General features: G+C 34.6%; 1 protein-coding gene across 1 annotated transcript; it reads left to right on the top strand.

The window, feature by feature from the left end:
* The first annotated feature begins 215 nt into the window (after positions 1-215).
* LOC120080155 (protein SEMI-ROLLED LEAF 2) lies at positions 216-9,334 on the top strand. The gene is given in 27 exon segments (XM_090310199.1): positions 216-465; positions 666-713; positions 1,401-1,538; positions 2,089-2,163; positions 2,280-2,395; positions 2,596-2,710; positions 3,276-3,395; positions 3,756-3,802; positions 4,280-4,340; positions 4,342-4,389; positions 4,391-4,488; positions 4,580-4,616; positions 4,619-4,778; positions 4,877-5,160; positions 5,240-5,251; positions 5,253-5,394; positions 6,064-6,164; positions 6,166-6,396; positions 6,398-6,490; positions 6,577-6,726; positions 6,946-7,024; positions 7,116-7,240; positions 7,402-7,593; positions 7,678-7,818; positions 8,016-8,150; positions 8,282-8,488; positions 8,674-9,334. Coding segments are annotated over 25 exon segments (3,021 nt in total). The 5' UTR covers positions 216-465; positions 666-713; positions 1,401-1,403; the 3' UTR covers positions 8,791-9,334.
* Positions 9,335-13,219: the final 3,885 nt, after the last annotated feature.

Raw genomic sequence — 13,219 nt, 5'->3', positions numbered from 1 at the left:
AGTACAAAAGATAGTAGTAAATGATAGTTTTGAAATGATGTTGACGATAGTAAATAAGAGTTTTGAAATAATATTGACGATAGCTAATTGAAGGTTTTTGAAATAGTAATTACGGTAACAAAATGTATAGTATTTACCCAAAAGATAAGTACAAATGCATTTAAACCAATTAAAGATTTTGACCTACAGCCTTCTTCAATCCCATCAAATTACAGTTTCTATTTCAATCCATAACCCACAAAAGCACTTCCGTTGGAAACATTTGGATCAACATTTTTGAGCAAAAAGCGTTTGAGAGTGATCTAATTTGAATGAAGCAAAAAGGGTTGAAGAGAGAAACCCTGTAAAAGGAAGTTCAAATTAAAGCTTTTTTTTTTTTGAAGCCAGAGACTGAATTACTAAAAGGGAATCCGCCTGGTGTTTGTTTTAGCCTTTGCCCAACACCAAAAAGTAGAGAAGAAGGAGGTTAGTATTCCAATTTCTGACATTTAAGCCACCAATCCACTTTCTTCAGTGTGAATACGCTGACACTTTCACGTGCTTTCTCTCTTCTCAAAAACTTCTCATGTCCTTTTGAGCTGAATTCATGCGCATTCTACTCTATTCTACTTGATTGCCATTTCTATTGTTACCGTTTGATTCTTCATTTCATTGTATTTACACAGAACAGAGGAGGTTTCATTTCCCGGATCTGGGTTCTGGGTGTTGGCCAGGTAACTTTGCTCTTCAATGTTGTTCTTGTTTTTCTCCTTCAAAAGGGAGTTATGGGGTTGTTTGAAATTCTTTCATTTTGTGTTTTCTCATGTAGTTTTGGGTTTTTCTGTGTAATGGGTTGGTTTTTTTTTTTTTTTTTTTTTTAAAACCTGTTTCTTGTTTCTGATATAGCTTTGTTTCTGCTGAGGATGTAGTGTTGTGTTCTGCTGCAATGTGTTGTTAGAATGGTTCTTGAACTTTGAGTTTTTCTTATTATGTAGCCTTACAGTGTTTTTAGCTTCTTCTAGGTGGGTTTTTTTTTTTTGTTTCCTTTGCTATTTGTTCTCTTTTGTACTTTGTCTTGAACTGTAAAACGTTTTCCCTGATTTCAAATTTGTTCTTTAGCTCCTTATTTCAACTTTACTGTTTTGCATTAGCTTTGATGTATATGTATCACCTCCTTTTTCTCTAGAATGCTGACCTCCACACTTGTCATTCTTCTCCTACGTTGCAAGATGGAAAAATTTTCCCCCAACTAGTAAACGAGTGTTTTTTATCTTTCTAAAAATGGATGTCTTTCCTTGTTAAATGGGTTCCACAGGATATTTCAGAACATTTGACCCCTTCTTTCTCATGCGCTTATGCGTATGGAAGCAAATCTTGGTGGAAGGAAGGCTCAAGTTTTCTTGTGCTTTCTTTTGTTGCAGGAAATGGGTGTAATCTCCAGAAAAATCTTCCCAGCATGCGGGAACATGTGCATATGCTGCCCTGCTTTGAGGTCAAGATCTCGGCAGCCAGTTAAGCGTTACAAGAAATTGCTTGCTGACATATTTCCTAAATCGCTTGTAAGCATTTGCTAGTCCTTTTTATGCCTAATCATTAGTACTGTAGGACCATTGATGTCTGAAGTTTTTGATCGTTTGTTGATCTGTTTGTTTAAATTTTATGTTGTCTTTGACTGTGATAATGGAATTGAACTAAGGATGACTTCATGGCCCTTAATTTTTGTTAGCCGTTTGGACCAGATTTGTTTGCCTTGATGTGTGGAATTTTGAATGGTTTGTAGATCTGTTTGAGTTTGGTGTTGTTCTTTGACCGTGTTAATGGAATGCGACGGATGATGAGTTGATTTTCCTTTCTTCTAGTTGTCTGGTGATCAAATGGAAAAGAACTACGATGTAATTCTTTTTTAACTGTTCTATTTCTAAATTTGGAGAAGATAGAACTTTCAATTGAACACAAACTTAACAATGAAAAGAGTCTGCATGGAACAACTCAGCATGTTTTAACTGTTGGCATTTTGGTAAACACGATTGATGAGATTTTCTTTTTTACTTTTAGTTTTACGAATCAATAGTTACATTGAATGAGCTTTGGTGGTTGAACCCTTCACAGGATGGCCCTCAAAGCGAGAGGAAAATTATTAAGTTGTGTGAATATGCTGCAAAAAATCCTTTCCGCATTCCAAAGGTATTCATGCTATATGCAGTTTTATAATCTTTGAAGCAGAAAGGTTTGATTAGTTCAGAAGTATGTGTTTCATTGCTGGGGTACTGATGCTTCCTTTTATTGTCCCTCGTCCCCAGATTGTAAAATATCTTGAAGACAGGTGCTGTAAAGAACTTCGCTGTGAGCAAGTCAAATGCATTACTATAATTGCAGATGCATACAATAAGTTGCTTTCCCTTTGTAAGAACCAAATGTAAGTGGTAACCTTTCATCTTCTGTTTGCGGTGTTGAACTGCATATGTGGTTCATGGGTTCTGCTTAAGCAGTTGCTTTTGTCATGTTTCTTAGTCCTGGTTTTTGCTTTTGTTCCGAGACCTTATAAAGCTCTAGTTGCTTCGCCTTGATACTTATTTTAGCAACTATTAGTCATTGAGTCTATCTTCACTTTTGAAGGGCATATTTTGCGGGTAGTCTGCTGAAGGTCATTGTTGAACTTTTAGACAACTCTAAGCACGATGATTTGCGAATACTCGGGTGTCAAACCTTGACAAACTTCATACACAATCAGGTGATTCTAGATCTCATGGCCTTATATCAAGGGAAGAAGAACACTGATTGTAGTGAGCAGAGATTTGTTATTTTTGTTATTTATGTATGTTCTCGCTTTTGATGTATAGTTTGATCTGTGTAATCTGTGCGAGACAAATCGGGTGAAGTATTCACTCATCTAACAACAGGGATTTAGCTTTCACATCCTCTGTGTTTGCAATCTAGACTAGAGATATATATGTGCCCGGTATTTTTTTCTACCTTGTGCATTTCCATAAACTAAGTGTAGCCATTTTGTTTTTGGTAAAGAATTGCAAACGATCAATATCCAAGCTTAAATGGATGGGAATATTTTTTTCTGTAGTCACGATTGACATGCCTGTTGGCGCCAGTTTATGGCCTTTCTATAAGTTGTTCCTACTTTTCTTCTTCGGACGGACATTTATCCTCTGATCACTGTAGCATCCTTGTATGCATGCAGGGGAGTTTTTAATATATTTTCTAGTTCTCTTCTCTTCTATTCACTTGTTTTTTTCTTCTAATTATTCTTTTTTTTTCCCCATTTATGATGGACAGGCAGATAGCATTACATGCACAATGTTGAGAACTTGGTACTAAAGTATGTATGCTGCGCACTGGAAAGAGGGGAAGACCATAAAAAGCAGTGCTTGAGGGCATCAAGTCTACAATGCATTTCTGCCATGGTTGCACGATGTTTCCCTTCAATGCTTTATTTTGTGGTTATCCCAATTGAGAAAATAGTCTTCTATCTTAAACAAATTTCCTTAAGGCCACATTTCTTAGTTCTTCATTGTTCTTATTTATAGTACATTAATACTGTTGCCTTTTCATATATTATTAAGTTTCATTAAATCATTATTTTCTGTATTGTGTACTTCAAAAAAGAAACCTTCACTTTTCTGCATTTTGTGCTTTAGTTCTAGTAGATTATTGCTGTTAACTCAATATAATTCACATGGACTAATAATGTTGGACTTTTCACTTTTTTTCATTCTAGCTGGCACTTTTTCTTCTCAGCAATTTCTCATCCTCTTTTTTGCCAGGTCTGGTTCATGACTGAGTATTCACACATTTTTCTTGACTTCGAGAGGTAAATTTTGCCTTCTCCTTTGCATTCTCCCCCCCCCCCCCAAATTTTGCCTTCTCCTAACAGATATGGTTAAACTGTGTCTTTTCTATCCCCCCTTCAGTGATTTAAGTACAGTTCTTTGTCTATTAAGGCAGATATAACTATAACTTTTAAGTAAAAGCTCTCCACATTACATGGTAACAGCTCATCTCCTACCACAGAGAAGAAGAGAAGGATATGGCTTAACAGTTAACAAGTCTCCTAGTTAGCCAGAAGTTACACGAATAACAACTAATGTGCTTTCTGTCATGAAGGTTGCATCATATGTATTACTTAATAATTCAATTACTATGCCACTTGATTTGAATGTATCTCTGGGCAAAATGTCTGGAATTATACAATGCATCTAAAATATTGACAACATTTGTTATAAAAAAGCTTTCCTTTCATACTTGACATTTTATTATTCATCACATAACTGCTGTTGAAATATCAGAGTGTTCGCGTGACTCTTGAAAACTATGACCCTGCCCATGATGGTAACTCTGATGATAGCTTGAGAGCCACATCATAATTGGCTTAATGAAGTTGTCAGATCTGAAGGCAGAGGTGGGTACAGTAGGTGGTGATGCTACTGGTTCCTGCACAATCATCAGGCCAAGACCAGAAAAGAAGGAGAAAGAGAAGGATCCTGCTTTACTCACTAGGTATTTTACATTGTGTCATATTCTCTTTTAAGTCAGCCAAAATTAGCTATAGGATTTTGTAGCTTATAATTCTTTTGCTTGTTCTTTAGGAGGTGGAGGTCGAGGCACCGAAAGTGTGGTCTCAAGATTTGTTTGCAACTGAATGGTTGATTTGGCCAAGGAGAGTACGACAATGCGCCGAGTGTTGGATCCAATGTTTATCTACTTCGATTCTGGAAGGCACTGGATTCCACAGCAAGGGCTTGCTTTGATGGTTTTGTCTGATATATTATACTTCATGGAGAGTTCAGGTGTTTTTCACTCCCTTTTGCATCAGACTTGGGATTTTGCTCTCTTGTTATAACGAACAAGGAATTGGGGTGGTATTTACTTCAATTTTGTTCCTCAGGTAACCAGCATTTAATTTTGGCATCTGTAATTCGCCATCTGGACCACAAAAATGTTTCACATGATCCTCAGCTCAAATCATTTGTCATTCAAGTTGCCTCAAATTTAGCCAGACAAATTAGATCGGGAGCTGTGCTGGCAGATATTGGATCTGTCTCTGACTTGTGCAGGCATCTTAGGAAGAGTCTTCAAGTCACAGTTGATTCAGTTGGGCAACAAGAACTAGATTTGAATATTTCACTTCAAAATTCTATTGAAGACTGCTTACTTGAAATTGCAAAAGGGGTATGGTTGAAGAGTATTTATAACATTGTTCCATACTTGATTTCGATGGTAGATTGAACTAAATCCGGGTTGTTGCTAGATTGGTGATGCCACGCTCTTTGTACGATTTGATGGCTATATCTCTCGAGAATCTGACTTCTGGAGTTGTTGCAAGAGCCACCATTGGATCCTTGATTGTTCTTGCTCATATGATTTCCTTGGCACCAATTTCTTCAGATTCAGATTCAAACAACGGTATGTAATTGTTAACAATGGTACTAGTTATTAGTTTTTTCATGCTTAAGAATCTCTCCTTGATTCTATTATATTTGTCTTGCAGGAGTGTTAATACATGAGGTTACTATTACCGTTAGGGGTGTTTTTTAACAGGAAATTCTTGATATAGTTTTGGATAATCTTTTTTAAGCATGACTTTTGAACAGGGTGAACAGGAAGTGCTTGTTATTGAACTAGATGAGACTCTAAAGAAACACATCATCGTTCATGGATGAAATGTTTATAGACTGGTTAAAATGTGGAGCGTGTTCAATTGCTTTAGCTTTTTCTTTGAGCTTCCTCTTGTGTTGCCTTTTAGAAAGATATGACTGGGGAACATAACATATTGTCAAAAACAAGGATATATGGGCTAAAAGCCACTTGTGCACTTTTATTAGTTTCTGCTAGAAACTCTCAAAAAATTCCTCTTATAATTAACTCATTTTTTGTCTAAAGGCTTTAATATGGCTTTGATTTTGCATAGTCAGCTGAGTCTGTGTTTGATTTTTTATTTGACCTTTGTTTACAGTCGGATCCATTTGAGGTTGAACTTGTTATCCTTGCACATTTTGTAGCCCTTATCTTTCTATACTGAAAATTTGTTGTCAATTCTCACGAGATGCAGCCATCATTTGCTCACCATTAAAGTACTTGTATATATATAGGTATTTACAGAAGCCCTTCTTGTCCAAATCCTGAAAGCAATGTTGCATCCCGATGTTGAAACCCGCGTTGGAGCTCATCAAATTTTTCTCTGTTCTTGTCTTTCCCAGTTCTAATTCCCACGAACATGAAACTGCTTCGGTGCAATCCGGTTCTCCTTACAAGCCAGTATGCAGGCATTCAAATGCAGCATCTGCATCAACATCTGCTTCTATTACTGCTTTACTGGATAAACTTCGACGAGAAAAGGATGGCTCGAAAGAAGAAAAAACTGGAAACAATGTTCATGATAATCTAAATTCTTTAGAAGAAGACTGCGAAGCATAGGCGGTACCACAGAAATTATCCTACTTTTCACAAGATTCACTCAATTATTGACAGGAAAGCTGGATCCTCGAGTTCCACTGAAGAAGTAAGCCAACTTGTAACATAAGAAATTATTTATTCATTCGATCCCCTGGTGATTTATTGAACTGAGTATTTGGTTTCGTGTTTCAGGAACTGCATATCATGAAATTTAGCGAGGATCAATTATCACAATTGTTGTCTGCATTCTGGATACAAGCTAATCTTCCAGATAATTTGCCCTCAAATATTGAAGCCATTTCCAATTCTTTTGTCTTGACACTAATATCGGCACGCCTGAAGGTGAAATCTAGATGCAATTATATGGCTTTAAATTCTAAACATGAACGAAACCCTTGTTCCTGATAAGATCAGATTAAAAGGAAGGATCATTCCTCGAATGATGTCTTTGATTTCTGAATAACTTTTCATGGGAATGTTCCTGCTTCCTTTTGATTCCTAAACCCTTCTTTTATTACAACTGGAATTTACTGTGAAATTACTTGGTATGCCTTGTTACAGAGTCAGCAGGACAATCTTACGGTCCGTTTCTTCCAGCTTCCACTGTCCCTGAGAAATATATCCCTGGAGCCCAACCATGGTGATCAGAAAATTCGAAATTAGTTTTTCAACTGTGACGATGACTTATGTGCGAAAGCTGTGTTATTGATAAGTCTCTTATTTATTGATAGGTACCTTACGCCCATCATCGCAGAGGTCGGTGTTTATTTTATCTATGGGCATGCTGCTGTTTGTTGCTAAGCTCTATCACATACCTCATTTGAATCATCTTCTGAAGTCATTAGTGGCTTGTGATGTGAGTGCATCCTGTCTGCTATGGAAAATAACTTCTACATATATTCTTTTTATCAATCTACGAAGAAAAATCAAATCTTTAAACAGCTAGATTATGATTTTAATTTTCATACACATCAGCTTATTGATATCGTAATCACGACTACACATTTACATGTTTAGGTGGATCCATATCTCGCAATTGGTGAAGATCTTCACATTTATTTAAAGCCTCAAGCAGATCTGAGAGAATATGGATCTGTTACTGATAATGAGCTGGCTCAGTCTTATCTCTCTGACCTGCGGAACAAAGTATATGAAGCGGACAATGTCATTATGGATATTTTGGCACAAAACTTATCTGTAATTACTGAGGTAACATGTTTTTGGTTGAAGCATATTTATATTTTTGTTTCGATTTGCTATCAGACTCTTAAAAGTTCTTTTCTGTTGGTTTAGCTGGACAAAAGTGTACTAGCTAAGCTGCTATTTGAAGCATTTACACCAGATGATCCATTTCTGTATGGCCCACAATCGATGCTTGATTTCCGCAAAAATAAATCAGTTACCCATTCCAAGGAATCATTATCATTTGATGGGGTACAATTATTCTTCTATAAGTCTTCTTTGTTGTCCAAGTTTTCTAGATGACTTGACTAAAGCTTATTGCTTTCTGGTACATGGTATCACTTTTAAAATGAACTTTCAATGCTTAAACCTTCTGTTTCAGCTCTTAAGCTCATCCATTCTACTAAATATATGCAACAAATGCGACATAATTTGTTCTTGCTCTGCAGGATCTTTCAAATTTACTGGTTGAGGATGAAGTGACGAGTGAAGCCTCTGTTGCTGATATTGCTCGGTTCATTCCTAGAGTACCTCCTTCGCCTTCAATATCTCACATAATGGGCATTGGTCAGCTTCTTGAATCGGTACCATTTTCCTTCCCTATGTCTATGTCAGAGGCTCAGCGCGTACTTCTTTTCGAAAAATGATCCAAAGCATTCTGAGCTCTTCATCACCAACATATGCTTCTTTGAACTAATGAACATCGCATTTCCAGGCACTTGAGGTAGCTGGTCAGGTGGCCGGAACATCGGTTTCCACATCGCCTCTTCCATACAATGCCATGGCGAGCCAGTGTGAAGCCCTTGGCACTGGCACTAGGAAGAAACTCTCCAATTGGTTGGCACATGAGAACCACCATACCAGAGCAGCTGATGGATATTGTCCTCCATTTCCTGTGAGTGGCAACTCTGCAGTTGAAAAGGTCTGCTTCATTACTTTCCTATGATTTATCATAGATCCAAAGATGATAACTAGAGATCATTTCCATTGAATCTATCTCTGAAACAATGCATGTTATTGTCTTTCTCGATTATCAATATCCCTTTGGACGACAATGTTAAATGGAAGTCATGTTAAAAAACTGATCGAGTCACTTCTTTCTTGCAGATATTGGCAGACGAACAACATCTTCCTGGAGTTGGATTGCAAGCAGATCGATGGTTTGGCATGAGGCTGCCTCCTGCTAGTCCATTTGACAACTTTCTCAAGGCAGCTGGTTGTTAACTGGAAAGTAAATAAAGTATATCGTCGACTCTTATAAAAGACATCGGTTATTAGGATTAGTAGATCAGCACTGTTAATTCTCTTAGGGTCATTAGCTAAACCTTTGATACATTCAGTAGTTAGGATTAACTTCCTTAACTTTAGATTTGATTAGCTTACCTGCATTGTACCATTCACTGTTTGCCTTTCTTATCAAAATGGGTCAGAGAGGAAGAATCTTTCCATTCTTTTGATAGGACGAGTTCAGCAACATCTGATGGGGACCTCTCAGAAAACTGCAAAACCAAGAGACATCAGGCTTGGAATCACCCAAAGGAGAGCAGTGTCTGGTATAAATCAGGTGGAAATTGTGTACTATTCCTCTGAGATTCATAGATAGAGGCTAACCTTTTAGTACTCATGCTGATGCATGATTCTTAACCCTCCTTTTGTGGCTTCTTCTAGTCATGGTCTATCTTCTTTCTAGCTTTGAATTTATGATATGTTATGTCACTCTCTATTGGCTGATTGATTGGCCCTTTGAATAGATGGATGTTTTTGTTTATGATGGTTCTGATACAATCCACATGTTCGTAGCTTAGTTCTCCGTAACCACTCTTTGAGTAGATTATGTGGTTGGGTCATTTCTTCGACCTACCATCTAAAATTTTTTAGTATTACGTTAGTATATTCGTATTTTATTCATTATTTGATATGTTATTTCATGAACTTCATAATAGATCTATGGTTGGGTTAAATAAGTGTGAATCTCTTTTTAGTTTAGGCATGCATGGTGGGAAAAAGAATAAAGTTTGAATTTCCTTTTAAAGCTGAAAAACATGTACCTTTACTGATCCTTTTTTTTTGGTTGCATTTCCAAAAGTTGGGTTCTTTTAAGTTTGAGATAGCTCAAGTTGGCCTGTGTTTCATTTTTCATTTTGTTTATTCTCTCAATTTCTTTGTTTTGATTTTGTGTCTTTACTTAGAATTCAAATGTGTGTTTTAAGGCCAATGAAAAGCTCACAAGAAATTTGTGAGGAAACCAACATATAATTTTTTTAAAAATAGAAGACAAAAAATAAATTTATTATCAAATGAGAGCCTTTTCAAAATGTACATTAAGATATGAATGCTATGAAGTGAAGCTTTCTTTCTCTTTATTAAAAAAAGATTAAGAATATGGAAAAAAAGGTTTCTTTTCTTTTTAATATAACAAATGAATTTTGTACATCTTAGATATCTCCAAGTGCACTCAACATTCAACAATATACTTTTCATGGCTATATAAACTTACACACAAAGTGGATACATACAAACTAAAAGTTGTGTTTTATAGATTATGATTTAAATAAAGAATGAATTATCATTAGGGGCGTTCAAAAAAATTTAATAACCGAGAAAATTGATCAACCCAGCTTAACCTGTGTAGTTTGAGTTGAGTTATCAACTCATTTGGGTTGGATTGGATTAAAATTTTATAGGTTGAGTTAGTTTATAGGTTTACCTCATATAACCCAAATCAACTCGAACTTATTGCTAACTTTTTAAAATGTATATTTTTCGTTACTTATAATACAATTATTTATACAGTTTTATTTAATTTCATTGTTTTTTGAATAATTTATTATCCAACATCTCTTAAAAATAGTTTCTTAGTATTTCGAGAAAAAACTTAGTCATTATATAAATTGAAATTGAGTTGTTAATCTTATTTCAATAGATGAAAATAATTAAATTAGATTTTTACTTATTTACATTTTATTTTTTTTAGAACAAAATTTTAAATAAATGACCCGAGTAATCCGAACCAACCCAATCCAACCCATATATTTTATAGTTGGTTGGGTTGGGTTCAATTTTTAATAAGGATTATTTGGGTTGAAGAAATTTACAATCAATTCGAATAATTGGGTTGAGTCTAAAAGACTTTTAACCCAATCCAACTCAGCTGACGAACACGCCGCGCCTAATTATCATCTCACCATTGATTTTCTTGAATCTCTTATACCTTTGCTGAACTCAAAAGGGATAAATAGCCTTTCATTTTATTCTTAGAATTACTAACTTTATCCAAGAATGATGTTAACAAATTAAATGATGTAACAAGTGTGTACTAGTATGCTAACCAATCCATGGCTACGCAGTTTAGTTCCTGTCAGTTTTGGTTCGTGCGACAAGAATAGAACTATGCTTCGCCGGAGGTTGGCAGTTCGTAATGAAATTGCTAATTTAGTTAAATGATCATTTAACTAAAAACCGAAGTTATATTAGGAAATATATAAATGAAAATAAAATTACAAAGTTACAAAGCGATAACTTAGCACGCTCGAGGTCAATACGCAAATGTTAATTTTGTTTTGGATACCCTATCAATACAACTCAACTCCGTTTTAGATAAATGACCACTTCGTTTTCATATATTTTTTCGTGTTCTTCTCGGCCATACTTATAAATCAAATAAAAAATTAAAATATTTTTAGGTTCTACAAAATTCAAACTTAGGATGTTTTTAAAGACATGTGAATGTTTAGGTAATATAACAAGACACACATGTAGGAGAAACCGATGTGGGAAGTGTTTCATTTAAACTAAAAGTGGGTATTTCGTATTTCCAAAAGGTTAAAAAAAAACATATTTGAAAAAAAAGGTCCATTTGATAGAAAATTTTGAATTTTGGGTTATTTTTGGTAATTTTTCAAATAAATTTCAAAGTCTAGGACTAAAATAAAATTAGGTGATTATCCCTAACTAGTATTTTCTTTTATAATATTTTTCTTTCTTTCTTGGTTTCTTTCCTTTGTTAAGTTTGTTGGTGTCTATTTATTCGTCTTTGTATTGTATTCTGATTAAAAAAAGCTAATTATTCAATAATATTTTACAAAATTAACATGATATCAGGGCCTTAGAGTCTTTTCATATCAAACTCTAACTGCCAAAGCCATGTCCGATCTCTGCCTCCATCGATCGATCGTCGACAAAGGTAGACCGTCATCTGTTACCAAAAGAGCCTAATGCATTTATGTTTTAAACTACCTATGTCACTGATTCTATTGTGTTTTCTGATCTACATTTGTGGGTCTCTGTTTCTGTTTTCAGATCTTCCAAGGTCTCTGTTTTGTTTTCAAATCAATGGTTCATGGATTATGTTTCTAGCCTAGAAATTATGTGTTTTAGTGCTTCGTGGGTATTCTCTCCAACCTAGAAGTTCTCTGTGTTTTAGTTCTTCGTGGGTACTCTCTCTAGCCCAGAATTTCTCTATGTTTTAGTTCTTCATGGGTACTCTCTCCAGCCTAGAAATTTCTTGTGTTTTAGTTCTTCGTGGGTTCTGTCTCCAACCCAGATCTGCCATAATTTTATTTGGGAGTTTTCTTCAATTTCCATCATTAGCTTCAGTCAATCGCTTCACAAACTCAAGTTGGTTGCCTTGAGTTTGAAGAAGGGTGTTAAAGTAAAGTAGGGGTATATTCCTAATTAGTATTTTTCTTTATAATATTTTTTCTTTCTCAGTTTCTTTCTTTTGTTGGGTTTTTCGGTGTCTATTTATTCGCCTTTGTGTTGTATTCTAATTAAAAGAAGCTAATTATTCAATAACATTATACAAAATTAACAAGGCCTTGGAAAAACAATATTTGCTTCCCAATGTTGCTATAAAATTAAGGAAGAAATAAAAAGGAAAAAAAAATTATACCCCTAAAATTTGAGAAGGGTATAAATTAAAACTCTAAACTAATTATATTATCGATTTAACTCATAAACTTTAATAATTGAATAAACTAGTATTCTTTTGTTTTTTTTAATAGAATAGAGGTAGAGGGATTCAAATCATAGACTTTATGGTCAACAACACTTGCATTCCTTTGTTAATTTCTAACTAGTTGTACTTTGATTTCATTTAAAAATTAAAACCAATTGAAAATCATATAAATAAAATTATAGTTCTCCCAAATCCTACTGAAATGGCAAGAAAAGTTATCATGTAGAATTTTCTAAACGAGTAAAAGAAAAATAAAAGAATACGAGAAGATGAAAAAACAACCATATTAATGAAAAATATCTATTACCCATTTGATTGCAATCCTCAATTCTAACTTTTTCCGAAGCATATAACCAAATTTGAAATTTAACAAAACAATAATGAGGAATTGTTATGGTGGGAATGTAATTTTGAGTAGAATAATAATTTCTCATTTACTTCAAAGAGCTATAAAGCCTTTTAAAGATACAATTAAGCTAAACTAGGGTTAGCTAGAAACTAAGAAAAAAAATCTAAACAAATAACAACTTATCTCAACTAACTAGATATACCTAAATAAAGATACAAATAAATATACAAAAGATAATAAATTAAATACACGACTCTTATAGAGACTGTGTATTTAATTTATTATCTTTTGTATATTTATTTGTATCTTTTATTTCGGTAGTATATCTAGTTAGTTGACGAGTTTGT

The sequence above is a fragment of the Benincasa hispida genome, unplaced genomic scaffold, assembly GCF_027475165.1.
Source record: "Benincasa hispida cultivar pf3 unplaced genomic scaffold, pf3_genome.v1.1 HicScf717, whole genome shotgun sequence".
NCBI classification, from domain to species: Eukaryota; Viridiplantae; Streptophyta; class Magnoliopsida; order Cucurbitales; family Cucurbitaceae; genus Benincasa; species Benincasa hispida.
The sequence above is the reverse complement of the archived record's forward strand: the minus strand, read 5'-3'. Positions and strand labels throughout refer to the sequence as shown.